We start from the raw sequence: 18,116 nt of genomic DNA on the forward strand, positions 1-18,116 counted from the left end.
CAGAGCCAGAATGTTTCATCTTAGTGCATGATTCACTGCAAAATGTGAGAATTTGAAAATGATACCTAAAAAAAGTGGCAGCTCTTTGGAAAGAGGAGAAATGGTAGATTGGTATCATCAATGAAGAGAGTATGGATAAGTAGGTAGCTGGAAGGACAAAGGGATGGAAGCTAGAATAAATAGAACCTATGTGGAACATTGGATTGCAGGAAGGAAGAGAAGATAGAAAAGAGGATAGAAGACAATGAATTATTGGAAGGTTAGACATGTTGAATACTGCATGGACAGATGCTGTAAGACAGAAAGGATGGATGCACAAGACTGGTATGCAGTCTGTCTGAAAAGACGGATGGACTCTTAGGCAAAGGGCTCAGAATGGTAGATGAATGTCAAAAGGAAAGTGAAAATGTATTGATTGAATACGGAACTGGGTGGGAAAGAGGTGGACAAGCAGGCAGGAGAATTGAAGGCTTTGATTGCCGCCACTTGGTACTCTTCATTACCACTTGATGGGGATAAGTGATATTTAGATGGATGGAAGGAGATACTGAAGGAGAGGTGGCCAGGTCAGTGGTTAGAGCAAAGTACTGACACTTCGCAGTACTAAAGGCCACCATGACAATTTGCCAAGAGCCCAAGGACTGCACTAAACAGCCGTATAACAAGCTGTGCAATTGGCAGGATGTACACAACACACTACACACCATGGCATTTGCCTGTGGCTTCCTGAAAGATGAATATAAATCTGTTGCTATTTGAATTAATCAGCAGTAAAAATCTACAAATGGTTAGCTTTGTCCTCACCCTGAAAATGTGTGATGATGCTGGTGATGGGCCTTGGCTTAAGACTCCAAGGACTCCAGCAGCATCCAGGTCATGGCTTGGACTCCTCTTGGTGGAAGGAAGAATTTACGAATCAGTGGGAGGGTCAATGACAAGAAGGGTGGGATAAGCAGATGGCTGGATGCCGTCAGGGCACTATACTTGGTTGGACTCAGGAGACCTGGGTTCTATTCTTGGCTCACCCACTGGCCTGCTGGTGACCTTGGACAAGTCACTTCACCTCTCTGTGCCTTAGTTTCACCATCTGTAAAATGGGTAGCATGATGTTGACCTCTTTTGTAAATCGCTTTGAGATCTACTGATGACAAATGCCGTATAAGTTAGGCATTATTATTATATATCAACAGAGATACACAGAAATGATTTGCAGTAGAAGACCTGTATCGGAATGAATGGATGGAAGGATGTTTCCACAGAAAGATGTTAGATCTTCTATGTTCTGCAACCCCAATTGCAGAAAACAAGTCATGGGAGGGTGATTTTTAGTTTACTGCAAAACATCTAATGAAGACCGTGGGTCAGATTCAGTTCTGTTGTGAGATTTCAGTGGACACTGTACCCACTTATGTCATAGCTGACTGGTCCTGGTTTCCATGTAGATTTGTGAGAGAAGCTCATGCTTTGAAATGCAGATCCTGATGTTAACGTTGCATGGGTGAATCCATTCCCACAGTACAACTCTGTCTTTCTGAAGTGACTTCTCTCCCTCTCCAAGCAGACTCAGAACCGAGGCAAGAGAATGAAGGAGGGAGCCCATATCAACCGCTCGCTGCTAGCTCTGGGGAACTGCATCAGTGCCTTGAGTGAGAAGGGAGGAAGTCGGGCCCAGTATGTCAATTTTCGAGACAGCAAACTCACACGCTTGTTGAAGGTACTGTATGCAACTGGTTAGGAAGGGAATCGACACGTTGGGTTGCTGGCTTGTATTGGTGCACAAGTCAGGTGGCACTTGAGAGCTGATCCTCATGTCCTGACCCCTTTATCTTCCTAAGTTTAGGAAATCACTCCAGGATCTTGTGTGGGATTTCAAACCCACCCAGTAATTTATTGTGACCACATAAATAAAAGGTCAAGGTTTGGAAGTCCTGGACTATGCTAGTGCGCTGTTACTGGTAACATGGTGAACTTCAGCGGTGACTTGAGTAACCATGGCCATTTGGTGTATTTGTTTATGGATCCATGCTTTCGGCATGAATCTCAGCCCAAGTACGTGGTGTTGATCCTACTGCTATAGCTGGTTGAAAAATATATTTAAACACACACACAATATTGAAAACAAACGAACAAATAACATTTAAAATAATGTGTAGACTTTTAAAATAAAAAATGTGAAACGTTTTTGGTGTTTTGATGGAAACAGAGATTTTTCCAGCAAAAATCCCAGGTAGTCAAAAAAAGCTGTTTGTTGAAAATATTTTGACCAGCTTTTCCTATAGCCTTTAGTTGATATCCTCCATTGGAATCTAAATGAGCATCTTAATGAGTGTTTCTTTAGGGTCTGTATGTTTTCACTTGGTATGCGTTTCCTGTTTCTTCAAACACGCCTGGCCTCTATTCTTTTAAAGCTAAACAGTGGAAATGTTGCATTCCTTTAGGACTCATTAGGGGGGAACAGCAGGACAGTTATGATTGCCCACATCAGTCCTGCCAGCATCTACTTTGAAGAATCTCGAACCACCTTGATCTATGCTTATCGAGCAAAAAACATCAAGACAAGGGTAAGCAAGGAGGCAATCCAGGAGCTAAATTGTGTAGACTAAAAGCGTGCCCGGGGAAAAGGAAGGTATGCTGGGGGGAAAGGAGGATAAACATACTGAGCTTGGAAAGGAGGATACAGTGTATGGAGAGAAAGGGCAAGTGGTTGGCACAGCATGCATGTTGGAAGGCTTGATGGGAGAGAGAACAAAGGCCACCTGGTTGAAGGTGAAGAACACAGAAGAAAGCAGTGGGGAGAAGGCCTTACAATGAGGCGGGGAGTTAGTAACATGGCGAAAGGACGGGGAAGCCAGTGTAATGGAAAGGGAGAGGACAACGTACAGCGTACGGGGTGTGGTGGAAGGAAGACAGCAATGCGCATGGCAAGAAGAAGTGGGCAGATACCATAATGGCTGAGAGGACAGCAGAAAGGAGTGAATGGAGACAGAGAAAATGGAAGGCTGGTGAATGTGGCAGATGGAAAGGGCTGCGGGCTGAAGGTAGATAGATAACGATCTATAAACAATTATCCCATGGAATGAGGGTTATTTAATCCCTCTCAGTGCTCCGAAGTGACAAAGCAGGCTGTGGGATTAATGACCGTGTGTGTTCTCACCCACCAGGTAAAACGCAACCTGCTGAATGTCTCCTATCACATTGCACAGTACACCAGCATCATTTCAGATCTACGCGAGGAGATTGAGGGTCTGAAGGCAAAGATTGAAAATCAGGAAAAGGAGAAGAGTCCAATCAGCTCTGACCTCAGGGATGTACAAGGTAGAGCTTGGAGCGGATGCTGGTTTCGTCAAGGTTCCATTTCTGTCTATTGTGCCTCTCTGTAATCATCTCGTTGATGAGAGTGATTATCATAAACCCTCCATAGTGTCCCTTTCATGTGTCCTTTAAAGGCTTTCCTGTAGACGGGCTCTAGCTTTTCCAGATGCTGATCGTATATTTGTAGCAAACCATTTTTTTTTTATACACTTATGATAGTATGGGTTCATCAGACTCTCCCCTCTAGTCTCCCTTTATCACACCTGAGTTGTCTTTGTCTCCTTTACAGAGGCTTTTTCAAGTCTTTTCCCTTGTCCCATTTTTACATTTACAGAGCTGACATATGGTGCTTTTAAAAAGGTGGAAGAGGCAGCAATGTCTAGTGGTCCGAGCAGAGAACTAGGAGTCAGGAAACCCGGATTCAATTCCAATCTTTACTACTGACTTGCTGTGTGACTCTGGGCAGACACTTAGCCTCTCTGTGTCTCAATTTCCTCAACTGGAAAATGAGGGTTATCTGCCTTTGAAAAGTGCTTTGAGATCCCATGACAACAGTCTATATATAAGGGCAAATGATATCATGTAATTATTATTTTGCTGCCCATGCATCTCCAGGCTCTGATACTAACTGTGTCAGGCCAGAGAGCTTTGTTTCAGTTCCTGGAGTACTTTTGTTTTCAGAGTAATTTTTCAGTTGATCTCACCGTGGGGAATGTTCCTTCCAATAACAGAAAATAGTAAAGGTGTCTGATAGACAATCCCCCTTGCCCCCAAAGGCTAGTGGATCTCAGCCAAAAATACTCTCGACCTTTTTCAAATAAAACAGCTCCCAGGTAACAAGGAAGGGGAAAACAATGCAGCAGATTCTGATTTTCCCTCCCTGAGAGTTAGGTAAGTGCCCCTGCAATGCAGGCTTCTTCTCACCACTCCCTCCCAAGCAGCACTGATGAAAACTATTTTGGGCTAAGCGGCCATGATACAACATAGCACTTAAGTATATGTTGAAAGTTAATAGTCCCGTTGGCTTCAAAGTACAATGCTACCACTGACCCACTGGAGTGCCGAATAACAAAGGTTCGTATCAGGCATGCCTTATAACACATGGAATGGGTGATAGCACCCAAAGGAATCTCTTCTGGGCCATAGCGGTCCCAGGGGGTTGTTCTGAGATGCTGGCAGATTGGAAACAGAAGAGCTGTTGTTTTCTCCCCCAGTGGAGGCACATCAGGATTCGGAGGCGTACAGCCAGCAAAAGATGAACAAGTTACGGGAGCAGCTGATTGGGGCTTTCAAGGAGCAAATGGAGATGCGCCGCAGCCTCATGGAGCTGGAGAACACCAACACTGAGCTACACATTGATACCTCCAGGCATTTGCTAACGATTGCTGAGTGAGTACGAGCACTGCATAGCTGGGCGCTTACTGATGAGCACAAAGTTAATATGCAGATCCCTGCCATCACTATGAGAAACCCTAATGTAACATAGATGCAGCTCCCTGCCAAAGGCACTTAGAGTGTGTCTGCATAGCAATCAGGAGGAATGACTACAGCAGGTGAAGGCATATCCAAGCTAGATTGCTAAAAATAGCAGTGCATTGTTGGCGATACAAGTTAGCCACCTGAGTACAGTCTGGCCTGGGACCCTGAGGACATACTCAGGCAGGCAGCCTGTGCCACTGTCCATGCCACCACAGATACATTGCTATTTGTAGTGAGCTAGCTCGATCCAAGCTAGCTCAGGGATGTCTACATGTGCTGCAATCCTGCCTCCCAACTGCAGTGTAGACGTAGCCTACGTTTTCAGTAAGAAACAGTGTTGCAGATCCGATTTTTTGGTTCACTACATACCACACACCAGTCTCATTCATATGCATACAGAACAGCTCACATGACTGTCCCTTTGGCAATTGTTCTAGTGGTTAGAGGAAATCTGTGCACAAGAGAGATTGAACTAACAAGGTGAGAGCAACCTTCAAGCCTGATTATGGAGGGACATGAGCAGGGACGGCTCCAGGCCCCAGCACGCCAAGCGCGTGCTTGGGGCGGCAAGCCGCGGGGGGCACTCTGCCGGCGCCGCGAGGGCGGCAGACAGGCTGCCCTCGGCGGCTTGCTGCGGAGGGTCCGCTGGTCCCGCGGCTTCGGCGGACCTCCCGCAGGCACGCCTTGCTTGGGGCGGCAAAATGCCTAGAGCCGCCCCTGGACATGAGCATCTCCAGCAAAGTGCCCTCAATTCCTACTGCAACACTGGGTTGTTACAGATGGAGCCTGCAAACAATAAGAACAGGAGTACTTGTGGCACCTTAAAGACTAACAAATTTATTTTAGCATGAGCTTTCGTGAGCCACAAGGACTCCTGTTCTTTTTGCGGATACAGACTAACACGGCTGCTACTCTGAAACCTGTAAACAATGTCTCTTATCCAGCAAAAAGTCAATTGTTCCCTGCATATCCTGTATGTGTTCATTCCCCAGGGTGGGGAGGGGGTTCTGCAGAGCAAGAATTTGGTGGCTTTCACTATTTCAGGGCTCTGCAGGGGGAAGAGACTCCTTTAAAAATATTTAAATCTGTATCTGAGTTTGTTTGGAAACAAGACTTTTCTAGATAAAAGGGATAAAACATCCACGGTAGTTCAACATGGTTGAGGCAGGAGAGTCTCAGACCACCGGGCATAATGATTTAATTTGGTGCTGCACTATGATAGGAGGGAGATTCTGCCATCTGGACACAAGCACCAGATCCCTCCTAGCGCTTCTGAGGGGAGTGAGATAGCACGGTTGAGGTCAGGTTTCAACACACTGCAGTTGTCAGTTACAGTTGCAACATCAATATGTAGAAACGTAAGATGGTGTCTTTCCAGAGGGACTGGATCTCCAGCATGGGAAGCTCTGTGGCTTTTAGCCGCCATTGTGAAATGTAAGCGAGGAGTTAGACTAGTTCTTCATTCAGAGAGGCTGCTTGTGGTCACAAGTATCATTGATACAAAGTAATGATACTACGTTGAGCAGGTGGTTCTGCCCGTTTTCTCCAGCATAAAGTTTAGAGCCAAAACTGAGAGTGCAAATGATAGATTCCCCACCAAAAAACAAACAAACAAAAAAACCCTTTGTCTGATCACTATCCTGGACTTGAATTTTCATTTAAATCTGTTACCTCATCATGGCAAACCTGGATTGTTGGCCTTAACATCCTCAACTCTGGGGTATCTCGCCCTGTACTTCTGCTGTGTTCTCTCCACCTTCCCATACTGCAGCTGTACACGTTTCCATTGTAAACAGAGCTAAACCAGTCCTTGCTCCTGGACAAACTATGAGTTGTGGTAAGTTCTGAGTACGGTGCTTATTTGTTATCTGTCAGTCTGTTCAACACCTCTGTACATTTTTATAGCACTATAAAATTCAGGTAAGTTTCAGAAAAATAATCTCCATTAGATTACGTATGTCCGGTAAATATCTCTATACAGCTGCTGCTACAGCATCTTGTAGTAATGGCAGAGTCAGTGCTCCCTTTGCTGTTTAAACATCTCACTGGAGACTCTCTTTATATCTACCCCAGAAACTAGGAGGTTGTTTGCAGGCTACTATATGTGATGTTCTTGACCATAGTGCTGTCAGGCTTAGTGTAGTTAGTTCAGAGGTTGCCACGCCAGCAGAAATGGGGAAAGCACCAGACAACTGGGCAAATATGGCATTGGGTCACTGGCTAACTAGTGTTTGAGTGACTGTTGCTGGGCCCTTAGTGGTTAATGGTTTTCACTCTTGTATTTTTGCTGGCAGCTGGGAACGAGAGAAGACTCAGCATGCTCGGAAATGTTATAACAAGCTGGTGAATGGAACGGAAGATGAAAACATGGAGGAGGCAGACAGAGAAGTAGAGGGGGCAAGTTCCCCTGAACCTCATGAAGTCACTGTAGCAAGAGAGGAGATCAACATGCTGTTGGCAGAGCTGCGAAAAACAGCAACCTTAAAGGTGAGAGAGCAAGCATAAAGCACTTACCTGACCTCTCTATAACCTGGTTCCATGCTCCAGCTGGAGTCCCAGGGTGGCTGTGATGTCAGCATCATAGTGGGCCATCACATGGAGGCAGAGCCAGCGCTGTAGACACTAGAGGACCTGAAAGAGGAAATAGAAAATGCACATGAGCAGTCAACCCTTTGGCCACTCAGCATATAACCCTAGTTCTGATGGATGTTGGGAGCCCTGTCTGCAGGTTGAAGCTGAGAGGTTGAGAATATGGTATCAGTATACAGACAGCTCTATAACACAGGCTTTTGGGACACTGCTGCACTTACTGTGATAAAAGCAAGGGGAAGAGATTGTACCTGTATTTCCCCCTGGGAAGCAGAGGGATATTTGTTATGAGTCACTGGGGAGTGTTGCTTTGGGAAATTACCACACCAGTATTTCAGATGGTCATGCAGAGGTGTTTACAGGAACTTAAATATGGATAACATGGATAGTGGTAGGGGCTAGGAATTATTGAGTTCTAATCCTGGTTCTGTCACTGAGTTCTTCTTACTTGGCCAAGTCACAAACTCTCTCTATCTCCTTTTCCCCATCTGTAAAATGAGGATAATCATGCTTCTGTACCTCCTTCTCAGGGGTGCTGTGTGGATTCATTAGCTGGTGTTTGTAGGGTACTCCAGTAATTCTTTATGCTTAGACAGCATTTCACATTGGTAAATTCTTCAGGCTGGGGACTGTCTCCTCTTGTGTGTGTGGACACTACCTAGCCACACTGTGAGCAATACCAGAATATGTATGATCTTCACCGTCACTGCTAAACAAAATGCGCCTAGGTCCCATTTCCAGGAAGAGGGAAGTATAATCTCTTGCTGCAGATAGCTGGATCGGATCAGATACCAGAGCTGTATCTTGAGCATTTAATAAATAAATGTTACCAAACCTCAGTGCAGACCCTCTGGTGCACACAAAACCTCATTTTCCTTTTCAGTCAGAGCTGGAGCAGCGCTTAGCCAATGCCAAGAAAAAAGCCTCCCAGATGGAGAAGCTGTTACCCAAACAAATCACCAGTGAGGACCAGCAAGAGGTGCTGAGGCTTCTCTGCAAGGCTCATGAGCTGGAGGTGGGGCACACGGAGTTGCAGGCGAATGCCTTGTACAAGGAGAATTTGCTGTGCCAAAAGGATTTTGTCATCCAGCGGCAGCAGCAGCACGGACTGCTCTGCGAGGAAATCATTCAGCAGCAGCAAATGCTGATCAAAGGTAAAATTCCAGCACCACTCCTGCTGTGGAGTGAGAGCAGCTGATGACAAATGGGGAACATTAGAAATAATTCCATCTAGAGGCCTTCCTGCTCAGGGGCCAAATTCTGCACTGTCCTCCCTTGGCTTTCACGTAAGCTGTGGGTGCTCAGCACCTTTGAAAAATCAGGCCAGCTGTTCCTTCTGCCGTGATCCCTAACGTTCTCCCTTCCCACCCCCTGCTCCAGGCCATGACATCCCTGTCCCAGAGACGCTGGGGACGCTGTATCAGCTGCACTGTCGTGAGCTAGAGGAGGGGACCCTGAGCCGCCTGCTCCTGCTTCACTCTGTAATGTCCAGCACGCTGAGGGTAAGGCAGAGCTGAACCCAGCTCAGCGAATTCCATTCAGTGCCAGGCTCAAGGGCTTTTCTGGATTGGAGCCTCAATAGCACATCGCATGCTGATTTGGGGAAAACAATAGGTCAGTCACCATTCAGCAGATGGTCCTCTTCAGCCCAGCTCCTGAGGACTGGCTAGTGTTCAGGTGTTACCTAAGTGGAGATACTCTTGTTATTTAGTGGCTCTACACTCTTGTTTGTCTCAGAGCTTAAGGCCTCGGGCTTCTGGAGGTAGAGAGGAACCAAGAGACAGCTGGAAGGGGCAGGCGATTCCCCTCAGTCCCCATCATGTTGGGTTGAGGGATATATATGCCCCCCATCACTGACAACTACGACTCAGAAGATTCTGTGGCCAGGCAGTCAGTTCCTACAGCGGAGCTCTGTGGAGACAATACATTTGGAGAACCAGGGTTACTGTGGGTAAACCTGCTTCCCCGATAACCAAAGGTGTCCATCACCTCTAAAGGCGTCCTTGTGGCCTAAAACACAGCCAGCATTCGAACCCTAGGAACTCCTGATCAGAAGGAAAAGGGAAGACATTGCCAGTCTCTGCTCACTTTGCAGATTTTGTGAGTATTTCTTGCGATGGTGATATTTTACTGACAACGTCTTAATGTCTTGTAATAACAGGTGGGACTCCCCAGTGGCAGCTCCTCACTTTTATTATGACTTGTCTCTAATAAGCCTGACACAGAATTGGTTTTCACTCGGAATAATAAACTTGCTGTCAGTCATGTTGATATACAGAAACCAAAATTATTCCAGACACTCTCTTTAATGTTAATGGGTGATGGCAGGTTGTGGCTTTGAATCCTGAAGAAGGAAACCACGCATGCTTCATCAGCCAACTTCCCTGCATTTGATTAGGAGGCTAGATCTGTTGCAAAGACTCCAACAGTAACTGAGCATGTGTAGGAAAATGTGCTGTGCTGTGGATTGGTGCCTTTTGAGCCAAACAAAGCCCATTAGGTTTGTGGGCTGGAGGGTTTGCAGATGAAGTGGGGAAATCCTCTTACATGCCCCTTGCTTTCAGATTTTTCTCTTCGCTCCTTCAGTGCCAGGCCAAAGCTATGTCTCAAACTGAAAATAAAATACAGGTTGTAATGAGGGATTCAAGAGAGAGGGCAGGTGGCTATTGCATTAGATCTGCGTGTGAAGAGGGGTTTGTACTGAAAAAAATCTATGCTGTGTCTGCCTACAGTCCCACCAACCTCCCTTTTTTTCTGTGGCGCCAGGGTGGCTCTGCGCTGAATATAGCTCAGCAGCTGGACCTAAACAAAGAAGAGGCCAGAAAAGGGCTGTCTGGCAACAGGAAGGGTCTTCCTTCTGGAGCAAAGTTTGAGCTTCCGTCCATTGTCTTGGAGTCAGACAGGTGAATGCATTTCCATCTCTTCTGTCCAGGTGCCCATCATCGGCCCCGTTCTCCCAGGCCTTGCAGCTCAGCAGTTAATTTCAGAGTGCTACCTGTGCTGCTATGGCTAGAGGTCTGTCGGCACTGTCATTTTATACTATGTAACTTGCCCATTATCTTTTCTGAGTTGGATTGTGTGTGGCTGGTGTAGAGCCTGAGGTTATATTTTGAATGTGGCTGAAGCACCAACTATCTGCTGTTATGGGTGGGTTGAAAGGAATATCAGTCTGCCACACATAATCAGGGATGTGACTCTCATGGGCCACAGGGGTTTGGTGTTGGTTTGAACTCTGCAGTCTTTTCATGTCCTGCCCTAGTCCTGGACTTTCCGAACATGCCATTTGCTAAGCACAGAGGTGAAAAATCTTGTAGCCTTTCGGAAACCTCTGCCCCTCACCCCGTCCGATTTAGTCCTTCACAGGTTCAATAACACAGATGTTCCACGAAGGGCCTAATTCTGATCCCATTGAACTAAGTGGCAAAACCTCTATTGATTTCAGTCTGAGCAGGATCAGGCCCAGGAAGGTATCATCTGACATGGAAAATATAAAATTGCAATTTATTATGCGGAGATCAAACCAATGACAGAATAAAACAGGAGTGAGAGGTGACTTGACAGACAGTACGAACAGCTAGCTGTTTGCATTGAGCTTTCTATGGGGGCTGGGCAGGGGAGAGGAAAAGGGAAACCAAGATGTTGTAGTAACATATTTACTAAGGTCAACATTGCCCAATGATGCAGAGCCCCCCAAAGTCGCTCCAATGTGAGTCCCAAGCCAGACTTGGTTCCTAGAGGCCAGATCCCCAAACGAGTGACCATGTTAAAGGAACCCCCAGAAAAGGGAGCCAATAGGAAAGAAGTCCCTGTTGTATTGTGCAATTGCTAGGTAGCTCTGTGTTTTAGAATTTTCTCCAGGGAGTGAGCGGGTGGGGTGGGGTGAGGGGGACTTCGGTTCTAAACCGATCAGTGTGAAAGAGTTTAACCAATGTATGTTAATGAAGCTCTTTTAAGTGGGGTCAGGGTCCTCTCTCTGTTTCCCTGAGTTCTGAAGTTCTCTTTCCACCCTGGATCTTCCCTCCCCACCCCTGCTTTTAAATCAGTCCTGGTTTCCCCTACATTTTGGAGGAGTTAATCCAAACAGGTGTCTCCAAACACTCCAGAAAGGCTGACTAGCTTTCCCCTCTCCCTCTAAAGGGCCCAGTGCCTGGCTCTTGTACATGTAATTCAATCTATTCACGCCTCCGTGTGTGTGTTTTTCACAGTGACAGCTGCAGATCATCTAAAACAACACCTGCTAGGAAACTGGGGAATCCAGATACCCATCTCAGCCCTACTTTCTTTCGCTTGCCAAGAACCCCACTGCACCAGGTCAGTACTGGCAGGCACAGAGTTCAAGGTCTAGCTACCACAGAGAAAACTTTCCTCTGGCAAGAGCAGGGTGCACGGAGCAGTCAGACCCATCGTGGCTGCAAGCTGTATGATGCAGTGAGGAGTCCAAGACTAGTTTTCTAGATGAGGAAGATAAGGAATAAGGCACAGGCTGGATTCAAGTGCCGTGGGTTCTACTCCCACCTCCACGATAGACTTAGGCAAATCACCTGATCTCTAGGCAAATCACCTGCTCTCTCCAGGCCCATTGTCTATCTGTACAACAGGGACAGTAGTAATCCCTACCACACAGGTGGGAAGGATAAATGAATGTTTGTGGGATGCTCAGTTACTCCTGCGATGAGAGTCATATAAATACCTTGATAGGGAGGAGGGATAGCTCAGTGGTTTGAGCACTGGCCTGCTAAACCCAGGGTTGTGAGTTCAATCCTTGAGGGGGCCACTTAGGGGGTTGGGGCAAAAATCAGTACTTGGTCCTGCTAGTGAAGGCAGGGGACTGGACTCAATGACCTTTCAAGGTCCCTTCCAGTTCTAGGAGATAGCTATATCTCTAATTATTTTCCTTCCTTAGAGGTTTTTAAGGTCAGGCTTGACAAAGCCCTGGCTGGGATGATTTAGTTGGGGATTGGTCCTGCTTTGAGCAGGGGGTTGGACTAGATACCTCCTGAGGTCCCTTCCAACCCTGATATTCTATGATTCTAGATACAACATAAATTATGGGACATGGAATTGATATGACAGATACCTCCAGATCAATAGCCAGTTCCCCTAGACCAATGTATTTTCTACTCAGCGCATCAAAGGCACAAAGTAATATTTGTACCCGTGTCTATCTGGAGGGAGGAAGATGATGAAGGGACTCTTGCTCAGGTGTCAAGCTTCTCTGACATTTCTGTTGATGTTGCAATACTCAGCCCAGGAATGTTCCCCACAAAAGCTGAAGCTGGATGGAGTTTGGTACTTTCTGGTGCCATCTCATGTAATGATGCCTTTGTAAAATTCTTTTAAGAATCTAATCACATATGATTCCTTTGGGGCTAATTTGTGGACACTTTGGGAGAGACTATGACATGGCCTAATGCCTGAGCACAGGACCAAGAGGCAGTTGTTTATTATTATTTATTTAATTATTCCTGGTTCTAATCCCGAGGCTGACTCCTTTTGTAACCTTGGGTATTCCCTTACTCTCGCAACCTCAGTTTCCCCATCTGCAAAAATGGATATACTGACATCTACCAACTTGTCTGGAGTGTGGTAGTGATTGATTAATGTTTCTAACAGGCTTGGAATATGAAAAACGCCTTAAGTGTTAAGTAAAAAGCAAATCCTGAGTTGTCTGATTCCATGGCTTTGATTTTTAGCAGAAACCAACTGGCTTTGCTGTAGGAAAGATGACCTCCAAGCTATGTTCCCCCACCTCCCTGGACTTAAATAGGAGAAAGTCAGCTGCAGAGATTGCTCTTGCGCCACTGAGTCCGGAGGCCTTGACGGAGATTGCTGTTAGCACCAAAAGCATCTCCCGCATTGCAGCCAGTCGGCGTTCCAGAGCCCGACACAGAGACCATGGGAGTGAACTCACCTTGGGGCACTTCTTTGAGGAGGATATCTTGGAGCCAAAATATCTGCAGTCCAGCTTCACTCCAGAGCCTCACGTGAAAGATACCGTGAGTATCGAGAGCCTCTCAACAGAGTCCCAGAGTAAGGAGCAGCTGCACTACGCAGCCAGGAGAGAACTGAAGAAGGATCAAGAACGAGAGAAATCAGTTGAGAGGAAAGCCAGGAAGAAAAGATCTCGTTCCCTTGAACCAACCTCCCAAAAGGTAGATACTTTGTATGTTTCCTTCAGAGGGGATGGGAAGATCAGGAGGTAGAGACCAGGTGGAGGACTTAGCAGAGGTGGTTTTGGAGGCAGTAGTGAAAGAAGCCATTGGGGATAGGTGCAGCAGCAGACAGAGGTGGGTGGGGAAACAGGCCACATACAGTAGTGCCAGAGGATAAAGCTGTGTCCAAAGGTGGAGGGAGCACTGAGCTATAACACAGATAATGTTTTGAATAACTCACGCTGACACGTCACACATTCCCAACACCACTTCTGTCCCCTTCCTAAAGGGCAGCCTGAGCCAAAGAGACTGACAAGGGAGTGAGGGAACCTGTTTTGGTGTAATGTGGCCCATGGTCAGAGAATAGAGCCTCCTGAATTGGGAGGTTTAAGTCAACAGCATCCTTGATGGTGTCTTTCAGATCTCCAAAGCAAAGCATCGGACTCCCTCGAGCCACAATATGGACAATGTTTCTGAGGACCAGCTGCCCCGAGCTAAACTTTTCCAGCCGTTGAAGATCATGAGCAACTTATCCCATGCCACTCCTGCTGCCACAAAGGTCAAATTCCCCATCAGTCACCATACAGGTAGGACCCAAGGTTCCTGATGTGACTCCATCTGTATGGCTGCAACATGTGGATTAGTCTCTGAGAAACAAGCCACAGCAGAGGTTTATGCTGAAAATGAATTTATCTAAGGAGCCTTATACTTACACACAAAAATTGTGTTTCAGGTAGACTTAGAATCATAGATTATTAAGGTTGAAAGGGACCTCAGGAGATCATCTAGTCCAACCCCCTGCTCAAAGCAGGACCAATCCCCAAATCGCCCCCTCAAGGATTGAACTCAGAACCCTGGGTTTAGCAGGCCAATGCTCAAACCACTGAGCTATCCCTCCATCTTCTTTGGAACCCCCTTTCAGGTAGTTGAAAGCAGGTATCAAATCCCCCCTCATTCTTCTGCAGACTAAATAATCCCAGTTCCCTCAGCCTCTCCTCATAAATCATGTGCTCCAGCCCCCTAATCATTTTTATTGCCCTCCGCTGGACTCTTTCCAATTTTTCCACATCCTTCTTGTAGTGTGAGGCCCAAAACTGGACACAGTGCTCCAGATGAGGCCTCACCAATGCCAAGCAGAGGCAGGCTTCAAGCAGGGACACACTTCCCAACCATCAGATTACCACTGGCATTGATGGCTCCTGATGAGTAATGGGATTTCGGAAGCGTTTCGCTCAAATATGTCCCTATACTGTAGTGACCAAAAGTTATCATCTCACTTCTGTTCAGTGTCGTATATGAAACAAGTTATTGGTTTCTGACCAGTGCCCAGCAGACAGGTGTCCACAGCTGGAACTGGCTTGCCTCCATTTCGGCATCCTCAGCAGAGGCCAAAGACTGAATAAGCCTGTTGTATAACCATCTCCCAGCCCAAGGGCTAGCCAGTCCAGGTCAGGCTTGCGGCATATTGTGCTCGGACTGCTACTCCCAGTCTGTGGCTGAACACAGAGGACTTCAGGGTGGGATTTTCAAAGCTGGTTGACGCCCAATTTCCATTCAATTCTAACTGGAGTCAGGCATTCAGATCCCTGGGAAGACTTTGAAAGTCTCAATCCCCATCCTGGTCCCTTCCACCACTGCTAAATTCTTTCCTTTTTAAGTTTGTTTCCCAAAGATAGATATTGTTAACATTTCATTTGCAGCCCTTCCATTTATTTCAGCTGGTCCATTAGTGAATCCTATACTGAATGGTCACTGCTTGCTACATAAGCTGTGTTCCTTTCCCACTGTTTCTAGTAAAGGTCTCTGTCTCTCTCTAATGCTATCAAGAAGAAAATCCATTACAGGTGCTGGAGATAAGCAACACTCCCCCAAGCACCGTTCAGCAGAGCAATGCAGGTCAGACCAGAGGCCAGGTCCTACAAAAGCGGGTCAAAGGTCAGTATGGAAGACATCAATATTCCGCTGTTAAATACTTCCTTATGACGCACGCTCTGTAGTAGGCCTAACTGAATGCATTCTAGGTGCCACACAAGCTGCATGCTTGGAAACGCAATCCTGTGGGTATGTCTCTTACAGGCAAACTTTTAAGCCACACGCTTCAACAGATAACTCACAACATTCCAAACATCTCAGTTACATTCCTCCTCCCCTTTGGCCAAAACTAACTCCTTTGTGGGGAGAGGAGAACATTTTCAGACGTGTTCACAATCCCCGTCTGATCCATGTAGGAAGCACTGCAGTAATATGAACTAGCTGTATGAGAATGTGTTCCTGCTATTTAATGCTTTGCACTAAGATTCTCTCAAGTGCTTAAGGAAGTGAATGAAAAGCTGGCTTTCCATCTGGCCCCAAAACTACCTGTATCTCTTTCCAGCTCTGATCAATTCTGAGAATGCCTCATGCCGATCAGTGAGGCTCAAGGCTTAGTGCTTCCTTTACTCTGGGACACTAAAAACATCTAAATCTTCCTTCACACGTAGGGCCCATAGATGGTGCCAGCAACCAGCCGAAGAACCAACCGATCACATGCTTCAAGAACCTGCCGAGGTCAAAATAAAATCACCAGGGAGAGCAAGATTCCATCTGTTCCCGAGGGACCAGGACTACAAGGGTACTAAAAAGTAGGGAGGGTTTTTCTTAAGACGCATTTTAAGCAGTATGCTCTGAGGCTGGGAAGTGGAAGGGGAGGTGTGCACACTGCATTGGTGCTTCCCCCACAGCCTCTCTACAGGTTTTTTGTTTTTTTTTTTGCACTGTGCTCCATCTGTTAGTTTCCTTTAAGATGAACTGCGGGTTCTTTTGTTAATAACATGTAAAAGAAAAGGAAACCCCATTTGTCCATCAGCATTCTTAGTCCAGGAGACAGCAGTATGGAGTCCACCATGTGGGATTCTGCATGCAGCACATCCTCTCTTTTCTGTGGAAACCTCCCACACACGTGGGGGGGTGTGGGAGGCTATTTAATTATCAAAAGAAATTGCACTCTTTTGAAGTATCCCCTACCCCCTTCTCAGAGGTTTATACACATTGTCTTGGAGCTGGAAAAGGTGAAGCCTATCTGGAATGCTGCTCAGCTGAGCAGATGTTTGGCAGTGGGAGCAGCCAGCGGTGTTCTAAGCACTTGGCCACGTGCAGAGCATTTCGGATCTGACAGGAGCGTGAAAAAGAGGTTTGGTGGCTGGCAGAGACTTTGTTATGAGCTGAGTTGGAGGTGAACAAAGGGAATGTGTTTTTCTTCTTAAAAACCAAACCCCTCTTTCCAGCAGTTCTCTTCCTGGTTTCTTGGAGGGACATGCATTTTGTAAATCAATACTAGGCTTACCATTTTCCTTTCTTGGCCCTGTTATTTTCTTCACGTTGCAAATAAAGTGGCACAGGGTGGCCATTCCATTGAATAAATGTTGCCTTTATTTCCCCAATATGAATAGCTTCTCTCCACACCCACTTTGCCACCTGCTTGGTAGTCAGTGCAAGCATGTAAGGAAATGTCATCTTTATGACTTCATTCAGTTTCAAGGGCAACGTAAATTATGAAGGGTCTTTGTGCAGCTAAAGCACAGGACAGTGGAGTCAGGATGCTTAGATACTGTCCCCAATTTGGCCACTAATTTACTGTGCAACCTTAGGCATGTCACTTAACCACTCTGGCCCTCTGTTTCCACATCTGTCCACTAGGGATAGTAATAATCCAGTACTTCACCTTGGATTGGGAGGCTTGATTTTGAGATCTTTGAATGGAATGCAATACAAGTGCAAAGTATGTATTATGAAGAATTATTCACTATTTCAGTAGAATGTAATAAGGTCTGATGGACACTCCTCCTTGAGTTCTGTTAAATAGCAGAAAGCCTGATGAGTCACACGGTAGACAAGAGGAGCCAGGAGAACTTGCAAAGAAATAAAAAGCACACCTAGATAAAACAAGCACAGACCATGTGAAAATAAACTCATTCCAGCAGGCCTTGAGCCAGTCTTCTATTTACAGGACACCATGTGAACCAGATGGGAGCAAGAAACTTAGTGCGATGGAATACCATGAATGTGTTCCAAATGTGTACATCTCTGCTAAATACCTTTGGGCTGATTCACTCTGAAAAGTCACAGTGTTCAGAAGCTAGATCCTGTTCCCCTCACAGGCTGCTACTTTGAATCCTGACACTAAGGCACTGGTTTGTGGACATAACTCAGACTGGAGGTTTCGCATTTGGAAACAAATGGAACCTGATGCTAATTTTCCAGGAATACCACACAGCTGAAGATGAATCGGAGCCATTGTATGCAATGTTTTTTACTCATTTTCCTATATTTAAAATCTGCAAGTTAAAAAAATATGAATGTAGAGATTTGAGAGAGAAGACCTCAGACACTTGAAGTCAGTAACTCTGTGTTGCTGCTCTGCACTCCAAAGAGTCGGTCTCCCATCTCTTGAAGCTGAGTGTCTGTATCATAGAGGAGAGAGAGGGCACTAATGTTCAGAACGCAGATGAAGGACATTGCCTCTGACCTGGAATGACGGACTATCCTGTTCTTGCCTTTTACGTGTGAGGAAAGAGACAAGAATTTAAACTCCTCTGGGCCTTTTGT

General features: G+C 46.1%; 1 protein-coding gene across 1 annotated transcript in view; it reads left to right on the forward strand.

Annotated features, from left to right (window-relative positions):
• The window catches only part of LOC123344292 (kinesin-like protein KIF19), a 28,230-nt gene extending 11,187 nt beyond the window's left edge, over window positions 1–17,043 (forward strand). Inside the window, exons 8-20 of the mRNA XM_044980345.1 lie at window positions 1,559–1,714; window positions 2,439–2,561; window positions 3,162–3,315; window positions 4,527–4,701; window positions 7,086–7,278; window positions 8,264–8,534; window positions 8,761–8,882; window positions 10,147–10,283; window positions 11,586–11,691; window positions 13,074–13,532; window positions 13,954–14,119; window positions 15,360–15,467; window positions 16,013–17,043. Coding sequence (XP_044836280.1) covers window positions 1,559–1,714; window positions 2,439–2,561; window positions 3,162–3,315; window positions 4,527–4,701; window positions 7,086–7,278; window positions 8,264–8,534; window positions 8,761–8,882; window positions 10,147–10,283; window positions 11,586–11,691; window positions 13,074–13,532; window positions 13,954–14,119; window positions 15,360–15,467; window positions 16,013–16,089 — 2,247 coding nt within the window. The 3' untranslated portion in view covers window positions 16,090–17,043. The remainder of the gene's footprint in view (window positions 1–1,558; window positions 1,715–2,438; window positions 2,562–3,161; window positions 3,316–4,526; window positions 4,702–7,085; window positions 7,279–8,263; window positions 8,535–8,760; window positions 8,883–10,146; window positions 10,284–11,585; window positions 11,692–13,073; window positions 13,533–13,953; window positions 14,120–15,359; window positions 15,468–16,012) is intronic.
• The last annotated feature ends 1,073 nt before the right edge of the window (window positions 17,044–18,116 follow it).

Source organism: Mauremys mutica, chromosome 11 (assembly GCF_020497125.1).
Source record: "Mauremys mutica isolate MM-2020 ecotype Southern chromosome 11, ASM2049712v1, whole genome shotgun sequence".
In the NCBI taxonomy this organism is placed as follows: domain Eukaryota; kingdom Metazoa; phylum Chordata; order Testudines; family Geoemydidae; genus Mauremys; species Mauremys mutica.